Source organism: Triturus cristatus, chromosome 8, assembly GCF_964204655.1.
Source record: "Triturus cristatus chromosome 8, aTriCri1.1, whole genome shotgun sequence".
Taxonomy (NCBI): domain Eukaryota; kingdom Metazoa; phylum Chordata; class Amphibia; order Caudata; family Salamandridae; genus Triturus; species Triturus cristatus.
Window position 1 is genome coordinate 401,493,719 of NC_140591.1, and position 25,286 is coordinate 401,519,004.

Below are 25,286 nucleotides of genomic sequence, written 5' to 3' on the forward strand. Positions count from 1 at the left end.
AATTTATGGGCAGTTTGAATGATGCCATTCCTATGCAGACCTGTACTCAATGCAGATGAACATGCTAGAGATTCTGTAGCTCACGCAAGGGTTAATGTCGTAAACATGCTAAAAAGGTAAAAAATAAATATACCTCCAGATATGTGTGAATAGAAAAAAGAAATTAGGTTAACAAGCATTGACAAAGCACAAAAGGCTTGGTTAGTGGATGCTCACAGATGCACACAACAATCATGCATATGTTCACAAAAATCTCTGTAGGAAAGTAGGATCTGCTTTCATGGTTACCTCCACTTTTTGCTTGGTGTCAGTGTGTTTTTGACCTAGTCTGCTGGGTCCTGCTAATCAGGACCCCAGCAACTGTGCTTTCTCCCATAAATTGACATGGTAAGTACTTTGGCAGCTCCACAATTGGCTACTGATGTACCCTTGTAAGTCCCTAGTATATAGTACTAAGGTACCCAGGGCATAGGTATGCCAGGGGTCTCCCACGGATTGCAGCATGTATTGTGCCCCCCCCACCCGGGAGTCAACTTAAACTGTGACTACAGGCCTGCCATTGCAGCCTGTGTGAGTTGGTGCTTGCACCTCTCACGATAAGGTTCCTTATATCTGAGGTCGTTGCACTTGAAACCTGTAAGTCACCCCTCTTCAGTCCTGAGGGCACAGTGCTTGGTTATAAGTGAAAGGGTGCCCCTGCATGAGCAGGACACCCCTACAAACCCCGGATTCGATTCTCCAGGCTTTGTAAGTGTGGTCAGCCATTTTTAGACATATAGAGGACATCAGTCATTACAAGATGTCTAACTGTATAGCTGTTTGGTATCAAACGTATTAGAATCATACCCCAACACCGATTCCAGTGTTGGCAGCATGATTCCATGTACTTACCCCCTGTACTTCCTGTAACTGCCTTACAGGGTCTGCCAGCAAGCTAGTGCTGCTGCCAACCACAGAAACGATTCTGCCCTCCTGCTGCTGAGCCAAGCTTGATCAGGGGAAGGTGGAACAATAGGTTTCCTGTCACAGGGAGGTGTGACCACCTCCCAGACAGGGATGGGGTGGGGGCGCTTGCCAGTGCCACCAGACTGCTTTGAAGGGCACATTTGGGGCCCTTCTTGCATACTCCAGTTGAGCCAGTTCCGGAACCCTTGGTTCCCATTCTGGCGCAAAACTGGACAAAGGACATAGGAGTATCCTCCCATCTGTCCAGCCCCTCCTCTGGGAGGGACCCCTGACTTATTCCAACCCTTTTCTTAGGGTACTTAAGGGCTCCCCTCTGGGTGGGTCCCCAGATTCATCATGAGACAAGACTCAACCCTGAAATGATGGCGCTCTTCAATCGTCTGGACAATTGGACTGCGACTGGAACCAAGACTGCACCAAGGAAAACTCCTGCTGCTCCTCGTCCCGCTGTTCTTCAAATCTTCTTTGACGTCTGTGTCTGTGCTTCATCCAGGTTTTTCAGCAGATCTGTGGGCAACAAGGACATCCAAATAAATCTCCCTTGGAGTGAAGGAGTCACTGTCCTGCATCTACAGGGACCACAACAAAGCTGACCCGTCAGCTGCTCTTGTCGTCCTACAGACTTCCTGAGGCTCAGCAACACAGTTAGTGGTTCTGCAACACCCTCAAGGCCTGACCTGTCATCCCTGCAATTATGAGGCCAGTATCCCTTCGTCAAAACTGCTGGGACCAAACCCCTGTGCACTGCATCGACTTGCCGTTGCCAAGGCTTGTTGGCTCTGCACTCCAGAGATCATCGGGCGGCAAGAAGCTCCAGCCTCCAGCACCTCTAACCTCCAAGATCAGCATCTTTACTGCATCCTCTGCTCCGTGGGCCTCCATCTTTGGTGAGCTGCTCGAGGTCCTCTTGCGACTGCTGTGCCTTCGGCCTCTGGGTCCTCCTTAGGGTCTTCTCTTGCTTCAGTGGACTTCCCTGCTTGCTCAGGGTCTGCTCTGACCCGCCTGCTGTTGGTGAGTCCTTTGGACCTTGCTGGTCCCAACGTTGCTCCTTTTTTGTATTCCACGCCAGTTGGGACTCCCGCCGGACACCGACCACCTAGTCACTGACATCCGACATAGCACAGCTCATTCACGGCTCCCGGTCTCCCTCAGCATCACCTGATCCTCAAGACTCTTTCTCAATCTTCTCCAGAGGCATCTTCTTCGAAGTCTTCCATTGCTGTCTACGGCAGGTCCCTGCGTCACTTCACCACTATGCACCCGGATTCCCTGGTGCATGTAACTTAGTTCCTGGGGCATCCATGTGTGGGGTGGCTCTCCAACCTTCTGTCTTCCAAAGAGTTTCTTCAGGGTCCTCCGGGAAGGATCCTTCTCATTTAAAACTGCAACCACAACTTCTCCATTGAATTCCATTGGGCACGCAGCTGTGTTTCCACTCTGCACACAGCCTCCGTGGGGTTCCTGGGTACTTACCTTGGGTGGTTCCCTGTGTCCCCAGCTCCTCTGGGTCTTCTGGTCCAAGTCCCATTCTCCTTTGCAGTTCGCATTCCACTTTCGTAATAAATGATTTGGTCTCCCCCTGGAGACCACTGCATTGTGTGCTACTTACCTGATTGCTTTTGAAGTATTCTTGTGTATTGTATTGATACCTCCGCGTACGAGATTTACCAATGAGATATTGTGTTGTAATAAACAGACTTGTTTTTGCAAAACACTGTGTGGTTTCTTTTCATCTACACCACAGGTTTAACTGGTAAAACAAGCTGCTTTACACTCCTTCAAGATAGCCTGAAGGCTGCTCTCCACAGCAACAATTTTGAAAGTTTTCAAAGGTTACCAAAGACCACTAAAATCACCATAAGAGTTGTCTGGTGCATCATTTGAATATGTGTGCACCAGCCTCCTCCAATCTCTCTCTCACAAATATATATGCACATGTGTATATTGACATATATGCACACATACAGCTACACAACTACATACAACCATGCATATATGGATTAACACATTTACAGACCCACACAAGCCTCCATACATGGTGCTACTCAGCACACTGACCACCAGAAATGTAGTCACTTATGCACACAGACCAGCATTCAAAGAGCTACCTGTGTATGTACAGACATACCTATTCGTAGAACATAAATACAGACACATAGAATCCCACTAAACATACATGCAGTATGGAGTATGACACAGATGACTATTGTAACTGATTGACAGATGGTCGAACAGATGAATAGGCAGATGGAAGGAAGCTTCATGAACACTTATAGCCTAATTCAGAGAAGGGTAAAAACAGGAAATCTGCCCCAAAATGGTGAATTCTCTGTCTGCAGCTCCTCCCCTTCCACAAAGCTATTTGGAGTTCCTTAGATAGTAGACATTACACAAGCAGAAACTCCTTCCGATCCAACATTTGGTCCACCAAAGTTTGGAGGCAACTCGTCATAAATAGTGTGGGAAAATAGCCCACATGAGCTAGTTACATCCCTGAAAGATCACCATGGGAATATCTGTGTAAAGAGTACATTTAGATTCCAAAACATGGTGGGTTATAATCCAAGATTATAGGGGAGACCAAACATAGAGCCCTGTTAATGCAAGTCTATTTCAGCTGAAGAATCCCACCGCCCATTGTTGGAGGCAAGAATTCCACCACTCATCCCCCAGACTATATTTCAGAAGGGGAAAACAACCACAGTGATGGAAAAATCCATGCTGACATGGGGAGAATGCCACAGTCAGCAGATTTCCTGCAACCAGTTTGATGGAGGTACTGAATCTTCCACAGTGGGAGATGGAAAACCCACCAGCAAAACTCTGTCTCTGTTCTTTAGGCCTTTCACGGAGGAAATACATAGAGCGGATGAAAAGTAGAGGACCAAAGTTAATTTGATCGTTGCCTTCTCCTTAAGTGATTGGATGCTTTAGTCTTCTTATCCATCCAGTGGTCAAAGTTAAACAAGCATTGGCATAGCCAATAGGTCTCGCTTTTGGGACCTTATAAGTATTTAGTTATGCAGCACAATATCCTTGGTGCAATAACATCAACTGTTGCATGGCTAAAAACGTATAAGGTCCCAAAAGCGAGACCTATTGGCTATGCCAATGCTTGTTTCTGAAGGAATCCATACTTTTGTGCTCACTGTAAGCCATTTATTTTAAAACACCAAACTTGCCTTTCCTTAATGTGCGAGTCGCATCATTTGCCACCCATACACTTTGTGTTAGTCAGTGACTGCCAGCCTCCTCTCTGTTTAAACGAAAGTGGAATGGGACCACAGCCATAAATAAACATTACCTCAATTCTTTTGAACCTATTTTGCCTTAAAACGGAAATTGTCCCAAGTAGCCTGTGGTGCTGTCATCAATATTCACAACCCCTCCATCATCCTCATGGGGGGGGGGCGGAACGTGAGTCGATTGGATTAAAAAAAGTAAAATGTTGCATCGTTACGAACATAGTGGGACTGAATGACTCTCCGTTTCCAGACCAGTCACAGCTGTCAAAGGTAAATAATAAATATAATGGAAAAAAGACTAGACTATTATGAGATATAATGGAGATTAGTTATTCAACATGAGCCCAAATGCAAATGAGAAACATGCTATGTAAGACGGGTTTTCAATCACAGAACTTGTGAGTAGCTTGAGTGCGCCGTGAACATACGAATCAAACATCAGACATCGAAAAGTACAAAAAAAGCATGCCATAGTGAAAGGTTTGGATAAACAGTTTGGTAAACCTTTTTAGTCGGGAGAGTTGGCATATATGCGGAAACGTGAAGATTACGGGTTTGTGGTAGATGCGTAGCGGTGGGAAAAGACTCACTGTTGAGCGCAAAACTATATGAATGTGGTAGTACAGTGGGAATGTTATGTTATCTGTGATTTGTAGAGCGTGCGGCTACTCCAAGGAGTGTCCCGGCGCTACGAAGGACCAACAACTGACAAACAAACGCCCCCGGCCACCGTACAAGAAAAACTTATAGCTGGAAAAGCCACGTCTTCAGGTTCCATCTAAAGGTCAAAAGGTCCGGGCTCCGTCGCAGCGAAAGAGGGAGGTTATTCCAGAGTCGGGATGCAATAACCTGAAACGATCTTCCTCCTACCCGTGAGAGCCTGACCCTTGGGATCAGGGTCAGGCACTGGGTAGAAGATCTTAAAGAGCGCTGAGGCAAGTAAGGCTGAAATCTTTCCCTTAAGTACGGGGCCCGATCCCATGGAAAGCCTTAAAAACCAGGACTAGAGCTTTAAAATAAATTCTTTTTTGCACTGGAAGCCAGTGAAGTGAGGACAAAAGATGTGAGGTATGTGTTCTAGGCTTCGTTAGGAAACTAGCCCAGGCTGCCATATTCTGGATGATCTGCAGACGACTAAGTAAATACTCGGGGAGTCCCAAATACAACGAGTTGACATAATCCAGTCTCGATATTACCAAGGCCTTGACCACTGTTTTACGGTGCGATACTGGCAGAAGTGTAAGCAAATTTTTCAGCATTTTCAATATCTCAAAACATGTACCTGCCACAGATTGGACTTGCATCTTCATAGAGAGTGCAGAATCCAATTTGACCCCCAGATTTTTCACAGTCGTGACCTCCGACAGGGGGGGGGACATGTCCTGTGGCCACCAAGAGTGCCAAGCTTCATGTGGGTGAGAGCCCAATAAAATGATCTCCGATTTATCAGAGTTACATTTTAATTGGTTACAGTTGAACCATGAAAAGATCTCCAAGAGGCAGTCCTTTATGCAGGTCCCATCAAACTCCGAGCCCTTCTCGTACGTGAACAACAATTGAGTGTCGTCCGTGTATGACACTATTTTGGCGCCATGCTTCTCGGCGAGAAGGGCGAGAGGGGCTATGTACAGATTAAACAGCGTGGGACTAAGAATCGATCCTTTCGGGACCCCCACATTAAAGGACGGGATTTCTGCCGAAAAAGGAGGTGTCCAGACTGTTTGAGAACGGTTACTGAGAAAAGATCTCTTCCATTTCAGTACCGAGCCTCCAAGCCCGCCCTCCTCAAGTCTTTGCAAGAGACGCTTGTGAGGGACGGTATCAAAGGCCGCGGAGAGGTCGAGAAGCACCAGAACTGCGCTCCCACCCCTATCCAGCGTGGCTTTAACCGTCTCAGCAACCTCCAGCAGGGCAGTTTCAGTGCTGAAATTGGCTCTGAAGCCCGACTGACTGGGGTGAAGAAGGTTATTGGCCTCTACAAAGTTTGTAATAACTTCATTCACAAATTTCTCCAAAATTTTGGAGAAAAAGGGCAGAAGGGAGATGGGCCTTTAATTACTGATCTCGTCAGGGTCAGCCGTGGTTTTTTTTAAAAGAGGGAGGATTTTAGTACTTTTCCAAATTTGAGGCATAAGGCCCTCCCGCAAAAGGGAATTTAAAATAGTATTTACAGCAGGATTAATCACTTCTGCTATGGACGACAAAACTTTCGCCGGACAAGGATCTGAGGGTGAGCCAGACTTGAGATTTTTCATAAGAGAAAGAGACTGATTAAGACTAATATCAGGAAATTGCAGGTTCAAATGACCAATCAGGGATATGGAGTGATTATAACTGAACAACTAGTTGCAATAATCGGGCAAGTGGGTGAAGGGGCACCGCAGTTGGTTAAACCATAGAACAGGGAACCGTGTCCGGTGAGTAGTACCAGGGGGATCTTTTGACAGCAGTTGTTAGGCCAGTAAAAAGCTACTTGCGCAATAACTACCGAGCCGGAGGGGGAGTAAGCGGAAGGAAGAGTATAAATCGGATAGTGAGTACACAAGGGAGACGAGGAGGGCATGGGAGAGGGCATCATGGGAGGCAGCGAGTGCAATTGGCAGCTACTGGGTTAAGAAGCAGGGTGAACTTGTACAGTTGCCAAGAGGCAAACTTTTTAAAGCTTTAATATTCTCGTTAAAATGCAAGCATATTGTTTTTTTTCTTTGCAGCACAGAATACAAATTTATTTTAGACGGTCAAAAGGAAAAGTTTGACATTTTATGGAAATTAAAAGGAAAACAAGAGCAAAATGAAGGTCGAGGGCCTAATAAGCAAGTTTGAGTTGCTGTAGGAGCTACCTATGGGAGGAACTGTGGTAATAGTTGTTCCGAAAGCTATCTGTGGACTGTCCCGACGATGGGTCCAGTTGCGGCCCCAATCGTCGAGGCATGAGCACCACAAGCAATTTATTCGATGTCGTGGAATTCCCGCTCCATGGCTCCCGGAGGCTGTGGTTCGGGGCAGGAGAGCACGGCGGGCATGCAGAGTATTTATCTTCGGTAGCCAATCGGATCATTCCCGGCGGCGCGCCGAGCACAACCAGCCTCACGCTACAGCTTCTGTCACTGACACTCAGCAGTTGACACATGCGTGGTGACGTAATGCTTCCCTCCCAGAAGATACTTTGGCGGGTACCAAGGGAGGAAAGTACCTGGCGAGTGACGTAAACAATGCATTTTTGGTATATGTGAACAATACGAGAGAAGCAAATAAAATGCCATCTTTTTGTGCATGTGGTGAGATGAAAAAATAAAGAGGACAGTAGGCAAGATCTCATCTTAACAATTAAATAAATCTGATCCTTCTTAATCTGGACTTTTGTCAACTGTTTTGCAGCGTGAAACCTAGGTTTACTTCAGGTCGCTGACATTTGTTTGTGCTCCATTTAAGGTTTTGCGGTGAGCACAAAGCAAGGGCAGTTAATGCTGTAATCCGTCACTATTCACGCAGGTCACTGTGGGGGAAAGGTAGCCCCCGAGTTAATCATCCGACCTGCAGTCAGAAGAACACTATTGTTTCTTTTCAAGTGCTGATTGCAATGAGTTAATAATTCAAGCGAGGGTTGTGACTTCACTCGGGTTTTTGGGAAGCGTGTTGTTTTGTTATGCTTTTGGGAGGATGGGGGTGGAGAAAGTGCTGCTCGAGCATGCTCGAAAGTGAAAGTGATCGCAAAGCGATCGAAAGACAGATGGCGGGTGCACGCTCACGTGTACGAAAGCTTTAGGCCACCAAAAGCTTGTGGCAGCACTTTGAAAACCCACACACTAAATGTCTCGCAGAGCAGCGCATGCGCTGGCTCAGCGAGTCCTACAAATGTGGTAGTAGAACTGCAAAGAAATAAGAGAGTCATGGGGCCATGATAAGAAATAGGGTGACTTCTGTCCTGCTCAAATCAATCCAGTGCCATCTTGCAACAAGAAGCAACACCAACTTCATAAGACGACACACATTTATCCAGGTGGCACCATGGGCTAGTCCTAAATTATTTTTGTGATTAGGAAGTGGCGAACGTCTCATTGGCCCCTACAGTTTCACGATAAGTTCATTAAATTACATCCTCTCTGCACCCCCCCTCCCATCACAGCTAAGCATCAATGCTCCTCACAGTGCACAGCCTAATTCTCTAGAAGGTGCGTCCCGTCCACGGTGACTGACCACAAGACACTTCGAACAATATCCCTCTGTAATGTCGCCAGAGACTCGGGACACACTAATGACAACGTGATTACATTTATTTTTGGAAGTTAGTGTAAAGATGGTCAATGTGTTTGTGCGATAACTTCCAAAAGTAAATGAATACACTTTCTCAAAAGGTTGTACAGAGTCTCTGTCAACATTACAGAGTGTTATGGTTTTATACTCAATATTATGTATGTCTATATGTATAATTTGCCACTCTACCAAGCACTGTGTTGTGAGAAATTATGTCATTTGAGATGTAATAAGCATTATTATAACTACTATGATTTCACGTTATAAATGATATAATATGTAAGAGTATAACAAGTTCACAGAGAAAGGGAAAGTTATAGTTAATGTAGTGAGGTGAGTGATGCAACAAAACTATGTATGGTGGTGCATAAATTATAAATGTAAGTTATAACTGGTGATGCACAAATTAGAAAACTGAGTTAAAGTTATAACTTTAGAATTTCTAAAGTTTGAATAGTATAAGTTGGGTTTGTATGGAAATAATAAATAACATTTTCCTATCTATGAATTAGCTGTAAGCTTTGGTTTTCTTCATTACATTTACATTTTTCTAAATAAAATGTATTTCAAATCATAGTGTTGAGTGACATTCAGTTGAGTGTTGTTAAGTGGAGTGGGGTAGAGTGTAGATGAGCACAGTGCCATAGAGTGTAGTGTTGTAGAATCTAGTGTTAGATAATAGAGTGGTGGAGAGTGGAGTATGGTATAGTGCAGTGGCGTACAGTGGATTGGTGTAGAGTGTAGTGGCATAGAGTGGAGTGAGGTAAAGTGTAGTAGTGTACATTGGAATACTGTAGAGTGTAGTGGTGTACACTTCGGTGGCGTAAGATGGAGTGGTGTACAGTGGAGTGGCATGCAGCGGAGTTGCATAGTGTGGAGTAGCATACAGTGTAACCGCTTTGAGTAAAGTGACTCACACTGGAGTTCCTTACAGTGGAATAGCATACATTAAAGTAGCATAGATTGTAGTTGCATACTGTAGAGAGGCATAGACTGAAGTGGTGTACATTGAAGTGGCGTAGAATGCAGTGGATTATAGTGGAGTTTCATACAGTGGAATAGGGTACAGTAGAGTGGCGTATGGTGGAGTGGCGTAGACTGGAGTGGAATAGCGTAGAGTGGAGGCATACAGTAGAGTTGCGTACAGTGAAAGCATACAGTGAAGTGGAGTAGAGTGGAGTGTTGCACAGTGAAGTGGCGTAGACTGGAGTGGCGTGGAGTGAAACAGCCTAGAGTGGTGTGTTGTAGAGATTAGTGTTGAGTAGTATTGTACATTAGAGAAGAGTTGCATACAGTCCAATAGAGTAGAGTGGAGTGGCATAGAGTGGAGTGGCATAAAGTGGAATAGATTAGAGTTTAGTGGGGTAGAGTGGAGTACAATAGAGTGGAGCAACATACAGTAGAGTAGTGTAGAATGGAATAGTGTTCAGTTTAGTGGCGTATGGTGAAGTGGCATTCAGTGGAATAGTGTAAAGTGTAGTGGCATACATTGGAATAACGTGCTGTGGAGTAGCATAGAGTGAAATGCAGCAAAGTGGAGTATAATGCAGTGTCGAGTGCAGTAGCGTAGAGTAGAATAGCACGGAGTGGAGTAGGGTACACTGAAGAGCGGTAGAGAGTAGTGGTGTACAGTGTAATAGTGTAGAGTGGAGTGGCCTAGAGTGGAATACCATAGAGTTTGCTGGTGTAGAATGTAGTGGCTTGGAGTGTAGTGGCTTAGAGTGTAGTAGTGTAGAGCGGAATGGTGTAGAGTGGAATAGCATTGACTGTAGTAGCATACAGTGGAGTGGCATATAGTGGAATAAGGTAGAGTGTAGTGACGTAGAGTGTAGTGGCATACACTGGAATAGTGTGTTGTGGAGTGGCATACACTGGAATGGTGTAAAGTGGAGTGAGTTGTCATACAGTGGAACATCGTAGAGTCTAATGCCATAGAGTGGAGTAGCGAACAACACAATAGTGAAGAGTGGGGTGGAGTGTAATGCTGTAAACTGGCGGACAGTGTAGTAGCGTACAGTGGAGTGGCATACAGAGGAACAGCATAGAGTGGAGTGGCATACACTGTAGTGGCGTAGGCTGGAGTGGCATACAGTGGAATAGTGCAGAGTGGAGTGTAGTAGAGTGGAATAGTGTGAAGTGGAGTAAACTGGAGTAGAGTTGAGTGGAATACAGTGGAGTTGTGTACAGTGGAGTGGCATACAGTGTATTGGTGTAGAGTGGAGTGGCATAGAGTGGAATAGTGTACAGTGGAGTAGCTTACAGTGCAGTAGAGTACAGTGGAATACCATACAATGGAGTGGCATGGAGTTGAGTGGAGTGGTGTACAGTGGAATTGGGTACAGTGTAGTGGCGTGGAGTATAGTTGCGTACAGTAGAAGAGCATATAATCAATTGGTGTAGAATGGAGTGGGGTACAGTGGAGTGGCGTAGACTGGAGTGTCATACAGTGGAGCGGTATAGAGTGGAGTGGTGTAACATGTAGTGTAGTTGCATACAGTGGAATAGCGGACAGTAGAGTGGCGTGGAGTGGCATAGGCTGAGTGGGGTACAATGGAGTGGTGTAGAGTGGAATACCGTACAGTGGAAAGGTGTAGAGTGGTGTAAACTGGTGTAGAGTGGCAGAGTGCAGTGGCATAGAACGCATTGGCTTAGAGTTGAATAGCCTAGAGTGATGTGTTGGAGAGTGGAGTGGGTTAGAGTGGAGTGGGGTGGAGTGTATTTGTGTACAGTCTAATAGTGCAGAGTTGAGTGACTTAGAGTGGAGTGGTGTAGAGTGGAATAGCGTAGAGGTTAGAGGCGTACAGTGGCGTGCCATGGAATGGAGTTGCATACAGTGGAGTAGTGTAGAGTGGTGTGGAGCAGAATAGCGTTCAGTGGAGTGGCATACAGTGGAGTGGTGTACAGAGGAATAGCATATATAGTACTGTACAGTGGAGTGGTGTAGACTTCAGTGTTGAACAGTGGAGTGGCGTACAGTGCAAAAGAGCAGAGTGGAATAGCATGGAGTAGAGTGGGGTACACTGAAGTGGGGTAGAGTGTAGATGCATACAGTGTAACAGTGTAGGTTGGAGTGGCATAGAGTGGATTGGCACAGGGTGGAGTGGCATACGATGGAGTAGCGTGGAGTGGAGTAGAGTGGAATAGCTTTGACTGTAGTGGCATACAGTGGAATGGCAGAGTGGAGTGGGATACAGTGGAATAGAGTGGTGTGGCATAGAGTGTAGTGGCATACACTGGAATAGCGTATAGTGGAGTGGCATACACTGGAGTGGTGTAAAGTGGAGTGGGATACAGTGGAATGGCATAGAGTGGAGTGGCGTACAATACAATAGCATAGAGTGGGGTTGAGTGAAGTATTGCAAACTGGAGTGGCATACAGTGAAGTAGCATAAAATGGCCAGACATAAAGTGGAGTGGTAAACAGTAGAATAGCATAGAGTGGAGTGGCATACATTGTAGTGGCATAGACTGGAGTGGCAGACATTGGAACAGTGTACAGTGAAGTGGTGAAAAGTGGAGTGAAGTATAGTGGAATAGTGTGGAGTGGCGTAGAGTGTAGTAGTGTACAGTGGAGTGCCATACAGTAAAATAGCATAGAGTGGATGGCTTATAGTGGGATGGTATACAGTGGAGTAGTGTACAAGGATTAGCAAACAGTGTAGTGGTGTAGAGTGGAGTGGCATTGAGTGGAATAGCATGGAGTGGAGTAGCGTACAGTGCAGTGGCATACAGTGCAGTAGAGCACAGTGAAATACCATACACTGGAGTGGCATATGGTGGCATATAGTGGGATAGAGTGTAGTTGCGTACAGTGGAAGAGCGTATAGTGGATTGGCATAGAGTGGAGTAGATCTGAGTGGCGTAGACTGGAGGGGCATACAGTGGCGTGGCATAGAGTGGAGTATAGTTGCATACAGAGGAATAGCGGACAGTAGAGTGGCGTGGAGTGCAGTGATGTGGACTGAAGGGTGGTTGAGGGTAGTGGTGTACAATGGAATAAGGTGCAGTGGAGGGGTGTAGAGTGGAGTTGCATAGTGTGGAATAGCGTGCAACAGAGTTGTGTAGAATCTAATGCCATACAGTGGAGTGAGGTACAGTGTAGTGGTGTGCAGTGGAATTGCATACAATGCAGTGGCGTAGAGTGAAGTGGCATAGAATGAAGTGCAGAGTTAAATTGCAAAGAGTGTAGTGTCGTAGGTTGGAGTTGCGTACAGTGGAATAGCGCGGAGTGGAGTAGTGCATATTGGAGGGTCGTAAACTGGAGTGGCGTGTAATAGAGCGGAATATCATAGATTGAAGTAGTGAAGAGTGGAGTGCCATACAGTGGAGAGGCATACATTATAGAGTAGCGTACAGTGAGGTGGTGTAGAGTAGAATAACGTTGAGTGCAGTGGTGAACAGTGGAGTGATAGAGTTGAGTGCCATATAGTGGAATAGCGTGAAGTTGTGTAGATTGAAGTGTTATACAGTAGAATAGCATAGACTGCAGCAGCGTACATTGGAGTGGTGTAGAGTGGAGTGGTGTACACTGTAGTACCATACAGTGGAGAGGCGCATACTGAACTGGCATACAACGGAGTGCCCTATTTACGACACTCTGCCCCCTCTACGACACACTACGACACTCAACTTTATGATACTCCACGCCACTCTCCTTTACGTCTTTACACTCTGTATCACTTTAGTCCATCCAAGACACTCCACAACACTCAACTCCACTCCACACAACTCTACACTACTCTACAACACTCCACAACACTCTATGACACTCCACAATATGACACTCCACACCACTCTCCTTTATGCTACTAACTTTTAACCACGCTGAACAGCAGCCAAGCTGGTGTACAACATGGCTAAAACACATTCGCAAAGCCAATAGCTCTTGCATAGGAGACCTATTGGTTTTGACAATGCTGTTTTACTTCCAAACATTATCTTCTCACTGAAGTTTTCACCTAACTATAATGTCACTTTAGTCTCTGCTTTTTTCAGTGCATTTATAAGGTTTTTAAAATGTAAAGTTAAATATAATTGCAATTCCCAACTATAATGTCACTTTAACCTTTCGTTTGTTTCAGTGACTACATGTATGTGTATAACTTTTTTAACCCAAAAAACCCTTACCTGCCTTAAACTCTATCCACCCATGAACCTTAAAAACTCTTGCCTCCTTTTACCTCTACCCACCCTTAAGCCCCTTACCTTTACCTGCCCCGAACCCTAATAACCCCTTATCTCAACCCACATCTAAACCCTAAAGAGATGCCTTACCCAGTTTACCTCCTCCTGCCTCTAAATCCTAAAAACTCCTTAACTCCCTTTACCTGCCCTTGAACCCTAAAATCCGCTTGCCTTCCTTTACCTCCACCCACACTTGATCCCTAAAAACCCCTTACCCACCCATGAGTAACCATTACCTCCCTAAACCTTTACCCACTCATAAACCCTAAAAAACTAGCTTCCTCCCTTTACCTATACTCGTCCGTGCACCATACAAACCCCTAAGCTTTCTTTACCTTTACCCAACCCTGAACCCTAAAAACACTTATCTCCTTTCTCTCTACCCACCACTGATCTCTTAATTCCCCATTCCTTAAGTTACATAAAAATGATGTCAATTGTATAAAAAAAGAATACCTGCTCTGTAAAAAGCTTAAAAGGGGCCATTGTACTTACCTGCATGGTAAAACTTTGCATTGTAATATCCATCGTGGTAAACACTGCTTTGTAAATGTTATTTACCAAACACTCTGAACAGATTTTTGCATCTGACATTGATAACTCAATTGTCCATAACAATCTTGATACTATCCTCAGAGAGACCTGGCTCACTCCCACATTATCCCTGATATTTGATGAACTCATCTCTCTCACAATCATCTATAGGATCTCCATCAAGGTTATGAGTCTCTTTACGTTCTTCTTTTCCTCTCCTGATTAACTTTTTGCTGATTAACTCTCACTCCCTCCTTCTCACCATATTTCATTTCAACTGTTGCCCATTTGGTTTACACTGACACTTAATTGATTACCTTTTTTTTATCCCTTCAGCCTAAGACTCTCCTTTTAACATTGTGTACGTTGGAGATTTTAACCTCCCAGGAGACCAGCCCAAATAAAGGTATGAGAGACTGCTTTCTTGATGATATTGCCTCAATCAACATGGCATCTCATATCTTAGTTCCAGCACAGGTCAAAGGAAACTACCATGATCTGGTTATGCCTGCCTTGTCTTGTCTTACTTGTCAACACCCTCTTCCATTAGGGAATCCCTATTCATATTGCTACCCTTAGACTTACGCCCTACCAAAACCATCTCTGAAAGTTACATGATCACTGACTTTCTCATTAGACGCTCTCATAGATGCACTGATCCTACTGCATTCCTCTCCCCGTCTGACCATGATGCATTTATTTCTCCACTGAATCATGAGCTCCAGACCTTGGAAACCCAAAGTCTTTTTACGCTTGAAACTTGGTTAACCCAGGAAGAGAATGCTAACATTAGAAATAGATGCAAACCTGAAAAGACATTCTGAAATCAAAATCCCATGGTGAACCCACATAGCACCTGAAAGCAAAACGCTACTGCTGCCAATGTTAACTACTACTTAGAAGCAATCATCAAAAGTTTAGAACAAAAGTAAGGAACTATTCAAAGTTGTCCACCAATGTTCCAACCCACTTTCCTCACCCCTCACACCTGACCTCTTTTGTCTACAAAAACCGATTTACATTAATAATGACACATACATCCAACTAATCCCCAATCGAACAAAGTTTGAGCACATCTCCCAACTTTGAAAATAACTGCATTTGATTCTTTCCCTGCCAGAATCCACTACAACGTTTTCTGTGTTACCTATAATTTACTTCACTTGAGTACCCTAGACTACCCCGTCTATAAGCTCATTGTGTCTGGTGGTGCACATAGTACTTAAATCGCTTCCCTGAATAACCAAAAGACTATCAAGGAACAGTGACACCAACATGCTTTCTAAGCATATACATTAAGGCTCTATATCAACCTCCATTTGCACTTATGACTTGCTCCTTTGTTGGTCCAAATCAGGCCAGGTCTCTGAGACCACCTCTTTGCAATCTTCCTCTATCCTAGACTCTATTCCTTCCACTCCACCTCATCACAATTTGTTGTAGTGCTTGTTCATGATTTGTATGTATTTATTGAGTTCTCATTGTCAGAAGAGACCACAAAAGAATAGACATGTACAAGCCTGCACAAAGAGCCATGTATTTGGTATAGACCCATTGGTAGCTCGTAGACTGGAACGAATCTCTGCATCCATCTCAGGTCTGGGGTGGCCTCATGTTCTTTCAGATGTAGCGAGCATTGGGGAATCAGTATTGATCACGTGTTCACTCTATGTGGAGGTGGCTGAGAGTGAAATCTTTAAATCTGAAAACGATGCATTGCCTATGACTTGAATGCGTTTGATAAGTTACTGTATTTCATTCGGATTTCAATTCATGCTCCCAAATTTTAAATCCTGATCTGAATTTCAAAATTCTGAAAGGAACTGTTCATTACGTATTCCAGTGCATTACTAAAAATTATGGTTCTAAACCCAAATCACACAGATTCTGGATGCCAAGCTCAAAAAAAATCTATACCTGTGAGCTTCTCACTAGATTCATAGGTAAGCCCTCTGTGTAGGATACCTGTCAACCGCTTGACTAACAATTCTGGTGAAGTCATCACCTTAATTGGGTAATCCCATTGAGGTGAATGTGGATTGAACAGGAATAAAAGAGCGTGACACCCAACAAGTGCGCGAGAGCTGACAGACATGTACAGTAGAATCACACATTTTTTTCATCCCAATTTCATCAGGAAAGAACAATTTAGTTATTTCGGATTAATGTCACTTACCCTTCTACAAAGATACGCAGCAGCACATCAATGAAAAAGAAAATGGCAATGGCAAACGACACTGCTGCAATCGCGAATGCCACATTCGGGGGCTTGTCTGTCACCGCTAAATCCACAATCACAAGAACAATGTCCAATATTATAAGAATAACACCAAACACCCTGCAAGAAAGACAATATGGTAAATTTATTATAAATATATATAAATTATAAATATAAACACTATACATGAAGCTGGATTGCTTAAAACCGAACAGTTCAATTTATAAGGCTGATTTAATCTTTAATGTTGATGTGCCAAGCAACAAAATACTACGTGTCAGTTGAATCTCAACATATTTGCTACTTTTCAATACAGCTTTCTTTATTGCAATCAGCTGTGCTTTATCCTTTTGGCTGATGCTACACAGCACACAGTCATGGAAAGTAAAGGGCAATGCAAGACTAGGATTAGGCCAATTTAGGGCCCAGAGATGCTTCGAGTCAAAGCAATGCAAAGCAGTGCATGCTGTTTACTGTCCAGTGCAAAAGGTGTATTGCACTGGGAAGGTGGCCTTTTCTTAGTCTAAATACTGCTTTACCCTGCTTTTGGTAGCTTTGCATCAAAGGGGTGTTACTGGGGCAGATCCGCTCAAACATCCATAAGTTTTGACGCAAAACCTGAGCTACTAAGAGAGCCAGACTGGTATTTCCATCAAAAATACTGCCTAATTGGCATTAGGTGCAAACAAGGAGAAATGTGTTAATTTGTTTGCAGAGCATAACATATCCAATGAATGGGAACCTTTATATAACAATTTGCACTTGAAGGGAATGCTTCTAGTACAAATCCTGTGCTAGATAGCGGTCATTCCTTTAATTTATATATTCATCCTCTGTGAGCAAGAATTGGTGTAGACTCTACTGGTTGCAGTCTTCCTGAGAGGCTGTTACACCTGAATGGAGAGCTTAGGTAGAATCAGTCACATATTAAGTGACACTCTCACACATGCCTGGTCTAACATTTAACGGATTCTGCCTCAGCCCAATCGGTCAAAGGCAATAACTCTATGAAAATATCTTGCTAAACAGAGGTGTCTCTGAAAATCCTATGGGACTGCGTTTTAATCCTATGGGTTTGCTTTATTACAATCATAAACAAAAGAGTATTTATATTACACCTTTACTCTAGTATCTATTAGGTATTTCCAAACAAATGTTCATTAGATTCCTAATGCACAAAATGGGATGGTACATAAGGACACGAACATAGGTACCTGCATTAGAGCTTAATAACTGTAATTCAAGATTTAATAGCATTATTGTTTATTGTAAATGGTGGTACTGAAATCAGATATACACTGTGGTATACGACTGGTCATTAATGCTCATCCCAAAGTCTCTACTGTGCCTTTTCAGTAAAGAATAAGTTGTAATTTTTGTACGTTGACAATATTTATTTCCTAACCACGTTAAAAAAAACAAGCATTGGCATAGCCAATAGGTCTCGCCTTTGGGACCTTATAAGTGTTTAGCCATGCAACAGTTGATATTGTTGCACCAAGGATATTGTGCTGCATAACTAAATTCTTATAAGGTCCCACAAGCGAGACTTATTGGCTATGCCAATGCTTGTTTTATTAGCTTCTGAGTGTTATCGCCAGCGCGGAAGAGCATGCTTTAACTCTTTATAACTGCTGCTGCTGCATGATCCCTTTTGTCTGCCACAGGTCAAAACCCCAAAAGCATAAAAGACAGGTGGCATTGTTTCAAATAGTTTTTAGAAACCGTGCTGTTATTTGAAAGGATTCATTCTAAATATATCAAATGCTAAAAAAAAGATGACATAACATGTCTGGCAGGAGATACTAAAAGGATTATTTCTTTTCTCCTGGACATGCACTTCTATACTCGATTTATACGACGTAAGGAGACGTGAGTATCCAGGGTCTGGTATTGGTTACGTCTGGTTAATAATGAAAACATACCCTGATTGTTGCTTAACAGCACGTCCTTGTACCGGTTTGCAAAAGTACAGTTCTCTGTGTTCTTTAGGGGCAGAGTTCTGTCTAGAGTTTAACTAATTTTGGTCCTCAAAGCCAAATATGCTTGAAATACACAGGAACAGACCTTTGCAAACTTGCTGATTCGGCACACTCAACTACTTAGTGGCGGCTGGTGAAAAATATTGTGGTGTGTGAAAAAGGAGCTTGGCAGCACTTGGCCGCTGCCTGGCTCTTGTAAACCCCCCAAAAATTAAGCAATTGAGATATTGAGTCCGAAAGCCAAGCGCTCGCGGCCACGCTAATTAGAAACAGATGGCTCCTGTGCCGGTGCTCGCTCCCGCAAGGTGGATGCCCCTACAGACACGAGTCTTAGGAAAAGTGCAGACTGATTCCAAAAGGTCATCTCCTAGAGCAACGCATGCGCACTGCAGTAGGCTCTACCTAATGGGCATTTAAACTGACATAAATAAAACAATTTTTGGGAAGATTCAAAGGGTGCAACTTTGTCTTTAAACATAAACACTTGTCAACCTGACTAATTTCTTTGACAGGGCCCTGCTTGGGATTGCTAAAGAACTTAAACAATAGAGAAGTGGGTGGTACTATGATGGGGTCAAGATAATAGTTTTTATGTGGGCATGGTAACCATGTACACCATTGCAAGTGATCTCATGTTCAAAGAGCAACTGCAGGTGATGTCTCAGAGGAAAAGAAAGGGACATTAAAAGAGCTGTTGTTTTTAGGGTGTGTGAAGAACATACTAATACTGAAATCTTACTGGCCATGTCCTTTTATGGCTCGGGTTTTACAGTGTTTGGACTTGTCAGAATCAAATAATGACTCAGGACACACATCCCAAAAGAGGAGGGTATATACTATTTTTGGGAGTTATATCAAAAAGCACAGAAATTGAATCTGATGAAATGCAATATATGCATGTTTAAATGTATGTGAACCTTTTGAACACCCATCTGTATTGCTATAGGAACAAGTCAGTGTCCAGATCTATGTAACTAATAACCTTCCTGACAAATCTAGGAGCTAGAATTAGGGCTCAACGAGAAGAAAGGGCGCTTTGATTAACATTTGTCAAAGTGATTCTCATTCTTACCATTGGGGTGCCACAACAGAACATACTGGTTCTGTAGTGTGAAAAGAAAAGGATTCACAATTTGCGTTTTTTTTACCTAGACCTTTTTGCAAACATTGGCAATGCACATGAGCGTGGAAAGTCATCGAGCATCAACCGCCGAACTATATTTTGCACATATTTCCTCTCAAATAGATAGATTGTGCTCTTATTTAAATCTCTTAATTCTAAATCTAGTAACAAGTTTAAACGGGCACTGGTAAAAAATCATAAATAAATTAACTTCGATGCTCCGCCCACCAGAGACACCACTCAAAATGTTAGCATAACTGCATCGAAACTCGCTAGATCACTGCAGAATCCCCTCTCAGCTCACAATGGTGATATCTGATTAAACAGAGTCTACCACAAGAACTTATGCATCTGCAACTATAGTTCTCCAGAATCCTTGAATTCTTCCCCACTGTCGAGCTGGATATGCTCTCAATATAATGTTGGAAAACACGAGCAATGAACATGACACGTGGCTGTCCCTCTCATTGTGTGGTTTGCTCTGCAGTTAATGGAGCAGATGAGCAGTGAACTCCACTCCCCACTGGGGAAACCTTTGCTTCATAATTTTGTATCAATACCTCAAAGGCTTTATTAGGGAAGAGAGAAGGTCACATGTGAATCTTTGCAAAGTGCCTAATCTGAAGAGTGGTAGTTGCAATGGTAACTTCTGATCTGCAGCACTGAATCTTTTTAAAGATTCCCATACATGAAGGAAGACTAGAAAGCAGTACCAGGAATCGCTTGGAAGGTGGAAAACAAGACTCACCCACCATAAACAGGTTTCTTAACACGTTTTGTTTGACTAGCAGGGGTGGGGTAGTCTTCTGCCATGTCACCGGCTTGCAGATGACTACCGTGGGCACCCCTGCAAATATGGCACAACACCATGCCTCTGGTGGAATGTCCTATTAGTAGTTGTGCCAGAGGTGAGTTAGTGTTATTATGTAAGAGCATAATGCATTATGTGAGCCACAGAGCTATATGTTGCTTTTGGATGTCTAGGCATTTGATCGGACGGCAAATGAGTTGATGAGTTGGTCAGATTTCCAGACATGCGACTGGTTCTTTGGTTTGAACTAACTACTACTTCGCCCTTATGAAAACTGACAACAGTTACTTGATGGACCCAACCACTACCTCATCTTTATGAAATCTAAAAACAGTTACATGATATAAAGTGTGCAAATATCACCCTTTTGTAGAATTACGATCAATGATCGTTATAACTGAAATTTCCATGAAACATAGCTGCTGTCTGATTTGAGTATAGGCTGAAAGAGATATTACGCTAACTTTGACAAAACTGTTTTACGCTCCAATGCCAAGACAAGCTTCAACACCAGAGGAAATGTTCTAAACAGACCATGCAAAAAGTTAGTGATAATGCATTGCTAAGATAATGAAGCAGCCTTTGGTTGGCCTCTAAACATGACATCACTGCTAGGCAAACCCTGATGGATGTAGATGTTGAAGCCCACTCATAAAACATTCAAAACGTTTAGGAGCAGCTGATCGTGGAAGCATGCAGCTTTTTTTCATCATAGTAACAGCAGCATGCTTTTCTATTTCAGATGATAGGTTTTGTTGGTTGAATGGTATCAGCTAAAGGTCACCAGATCCCGCAGGAATTCCGAGGTACTGATCAATCCTTATGACCAGTACTGCACGTTAAATCTGGATCACAGGGGGATTACACTACTGCACATCCCACTAAATATCAAGGAAGCTCTTATTATTAATTATTAGAACATTGGAATGCTGGGAGCTCCATTGAAAACAATGGCTTCTAATGGCCGGAAGAAGCCCAGAGCTCCAACATTCCAATGTTGTCGTTCACAGCAGTTGCTGTGAACAAAGGCCTCACAGACTCCAGGGGATCTCAATCCCCTGGGCTCCATGAGCCCTTTATTTTACTTGTTAGAACATCTGCCCTCTAGTGGAAGAATGCTCTAATAGCCTTCTGGCCCTATGTAGCTGGACTATACCAGCATTAAAGTCCCGCCCCTTCATTAAAGGCCCAAAGCAGGCTTATAATGGCCAGTAAAGCTTGCTACGGCAGACTATACGGCTATATTAGAACATTGGAATGTTGGAAGCTCCATTGAAAACAATGGAGTGCTCCGGGCTTATAATGGCTGGTATAAGCCCGGAGCTCCAACATGCCAATGTTTCTTTGTTCACAGCTCTGGCTGTGAACAAAGGCTTCAGGGAGCCTGAGGGGATATGAATCCCCTCGCACTCCCTGAAGGCTTTGTTTTATTTGTAAGTACATTCTGCTCTCTAGAGGCAGAATGTTCTAATAGCCTTATAGCCCTTCGTAGCAGGGCTATACCGGCTATTAAAGTCCCGCTGCTTTGTTAAAGTCCCTCGCTTTCGACTCTGGCGTTTAACGCCTCAGCGGCCCTTTAATAGCCGGTATAGCCCGCTACGCCGGGCTATAAGGCTATAATAGTATTTGGCTACCAGGTTAGGAAATTGTTATAACTTTGGTGTAGAGCTGCCCTTGCATTAGTAGGGACCTGGGCAGAGACAGAGATGCGGAGCCACGAATATGAGAAAATGAAACTGTCTTTTTTAAATGTCAAGCAGTTTTGAGAACAGCAATCAAATAAGCACATCCCTGAGTAACATTTGTAGCTGTTTGTCTACTAAAGTCATCAATCACATATAGTCACGTGAATGTGCCCTCAAATATCCAAAAAGCTGGAATGGCAGTGGAAATCTCAACAAGCATGTTCTGTTCTTAATTATAATTGGCGCGTGTTTCAAGATGATCTAAGAGCACAGATTAAACAAGCAACTCTGTACACAATTTACCTTTGCTTACATACTAATTACCATGGCGGTAAGGGGAATAGCTGTCAAATGATACAATTTTTGAGCATATTGGACTAGTGACATTGTTAACAATTTAAGAGGAACACAGGAATACTTTATAGAAGATTATAGAAATCCAATGGTAAATGGGCATTTTAAAACACCAACTCACTGGGTAGTCCAAGGGTCTAGTCCCATTGAAAATTTGAGTAATCTAGTTGCAAATAGTGCATTTTATAGTATGGTGGACCAGCAATATGAGCCACAACTTTATTGGATTTGAACACCACTTTAATAGATGTTTTTTGAGGATTCTATGCAAGGACTTTCAGTAAAATGAGCAGAAGATCGACTGGCAATGGCCATTCAAAAAGCGATAGTATTTTCATATCCCTTCATCGGTGGGTTGTTGGTTCTTCCGAAGAAGTTCTGGAAAATAGGTGTCCTGTGGTACATTCAGTTTCAAGCATATTGGGCCAGCAACAACGTTTATAATTTTATGAGATGTGAATACTACTTTAAAGGGCGTGTTGTAGGTCTCTACACAAGGAAGATTTGTGGGATTTATTTGTTTATGGTGCATGTTAAAGCATATTTGACCAGCAACGTTTGTGTAAACGTGAAAGGATTTAAAGGCTGCTTTTGTAGACATGTGGGGGATATTGGTGCCCTATTACAACATTACTTTAAAAAAAAGTCATGCAATAGAAAATCCAGGGATATGAGGGCTCTCATACCTTAATGCCTGTCGAGTTTAAGTAAATTAAGCAGCCAAATGTGAAAAAATACTACACCAACATGTAAATATTAGCATTACATACAAATATATGCTAACATATGCCTGTATTTAAGGAAATCTCATCCTGGTTTTAACTCCCCATGATGTCTATGTATCTACTTGGCTGGTGGCATGGAATTCATGAAGAACAGCATGGAGATTTACTCACAACAAGCCCAATATTCTGTTTTTCCCACTTTTAAAAATAAATACAGACAGGAAACCCACTGTTTTCGATCTGTATTTATCTGTAAAAATCTGAAAAAATGTAAAACTGGGAACCTTAATTACAAACCATCCTCTAGTAGAGAACTACATTACTTCCTATGCACAAGGCACAGGTATACAACTTGAAATTAACTGCATAATTAACTCCTTGTTCATCTCCCGCAGGAGCATCACTCAAAATGTAATGCATTACTAAAAATTCTTACTCCAGAACTGTATCACTCCCAACAGCCTGGCACAGGAACACAGGATGTAACGCCCTCGTGTGTTTACATATAGCATGCCACAGCCCTTAATCTGTTATGCTATCAAGATAATTATTAGAATTGTTTTGTTTATCATAGTTTGCGGCCGGATCTGGAAAAACCAGTAGTGCCCTATCCTTCACTTTCAAAGGAAAATGATGATGATTTAAGAAGACATGACAAACTACTTGCACCTTCTGATTCTGTAAAGCGGTCTAATGGCCAGCTAAAGTTTCCTGAACTTCTTGTGGTACCAGGCTACTCTAAGACCCAGGAAGTGATAATTTTTATGTTGTGGTTTTCTAGAGTACAAGCCATGGTCTATCAAACACCAGAGCACTCTATGAAGAGGAGACAATCATGTAAACAAAGACGCAGGTTTGGGAAATATTCAATTTCAAGGTGCATAGAAGAACAGGAAATTATGATGGATTCTTTGGTTAAGCTATCTACGGGGCTTTTGCTACAGGCCTTTCTGGCTTGTAGACACATTCTGCTGAGACACATTGTGCAGTTCCCATAACTTCCCTTTACCAAAGCCACATTGTTTAGCTGTGAGCCACATGTTTGAAAACAAGTGGCTGAGACTGAGGAGGAATGATACCATGCGCTGGTCTAAGGCTTTGACCTGCTCTGTTTTTATTAAATACCTGGTACAACAACAATAAATACATTTTATACTGCAATCCGTTAAAACCCAATATAAACAGATTTATAAAATGCAAATTCAATCAAACAATCAAGATACAAAGTAGGATGTAGTTTTGTCCATAGTTAAGAAAGCAGTTCATTAATACTGTCCATTAATACATGATAAAATCAGAATGCGGGATAAAAAAGCAAAAATCAGCCACACCTTTTTTATAAACGGGGGCCCAGATCTAGAATGATTCTTTCCGAGCTGCCTCCCATTAGCTGGATTCTAGCCTTCGGCTCAGAGTACATAGCCTTAATAGCATTATTTTGAGTCCAAAGCTCCTTTGCTCCACTATCCCCCACAAATACTTCCACGTAACACGATCAAAGGCCTTTTCTGCGTCTAGAAGGATCATGGCCATCCGTTCCCCCGTGGCATCCTGCAAATCAAAGAGCATGTGCAAATGCGATACAAGGTAATGGATAGTGTTTGGGAGGTATGGAAGGTGACACAAAGAACATTGGCAGTTCCTAAACTAAACAATTATACACCCCTATGGAATTCAAGTTTATTCCCACAACTTAGTGATGATAGGATGGGAAGAGTGTGGGAACAGTGAGGAGTCAGAAGAATAGGGGACATCCTTGAAGGGGACCAACTGATGGGTTTTAATACCATTCAGCATAAGTTCGGCATCCAGGCTAACCAAAGCTTCACGTTTTTGCAAATCTATAATACACTTATGGGTATTAGACCGCACATCTCTCCAGGGGGTATAATTAACCTGTTTGAATTCTTTATTAGGTGGTGGAATGAAAATAAAAATGGTATACAGTACTTTATTATCGAGTCTCCAAGATGATCTGGAAAAATTTGAAGCTTCTTGGATGATGAAATTAGGTGACCCAGATGTCGACCTAGATAAAGCACTGCGACTAGGTGGGAAACTGTTTCGGTCCACAAATTAGAGAGCCCAACACTACAAAACCCTCTTTAACCTTTATTATACACCTGCCACATTATATGAGTGGAGTATGAGGGATGATGATAAATGCTTAAGGTGTTTGGAAGGGCCCCCTAATCTGGTACATAT

The 25,286-nt window shown here is 43.1% G+C and overlaps 1 protein-coding gene across 3 annotated transcripts in view; it reads right to left on the minus strand.

Annotated features, from left to right (window-relative positions):
- LOC146802188 (phosphatidylinositol 3,4,5-trisphosphate 3-phosphatase TPTE2-like) overlaps positions 1-25,286 on the minus strand; it is a 276,700-nt gene that overhangs the window by 143,197 nt on the left and 108,217 nt on the right. For all 3 annotated transcript variants that reach the window (XM_085621775.1, XM_085621774.1, XM_085621776.1), the window contains exon 5: positions 16,360-16,521. In XM_085621775.1, the coding sequence (XP_085477901.1) occupies positions 16,360-16,521 (162 nt within the window). The remainder of the gene's footprint in view (positions 1-16,359; positions 16,522-25,286) is intronic.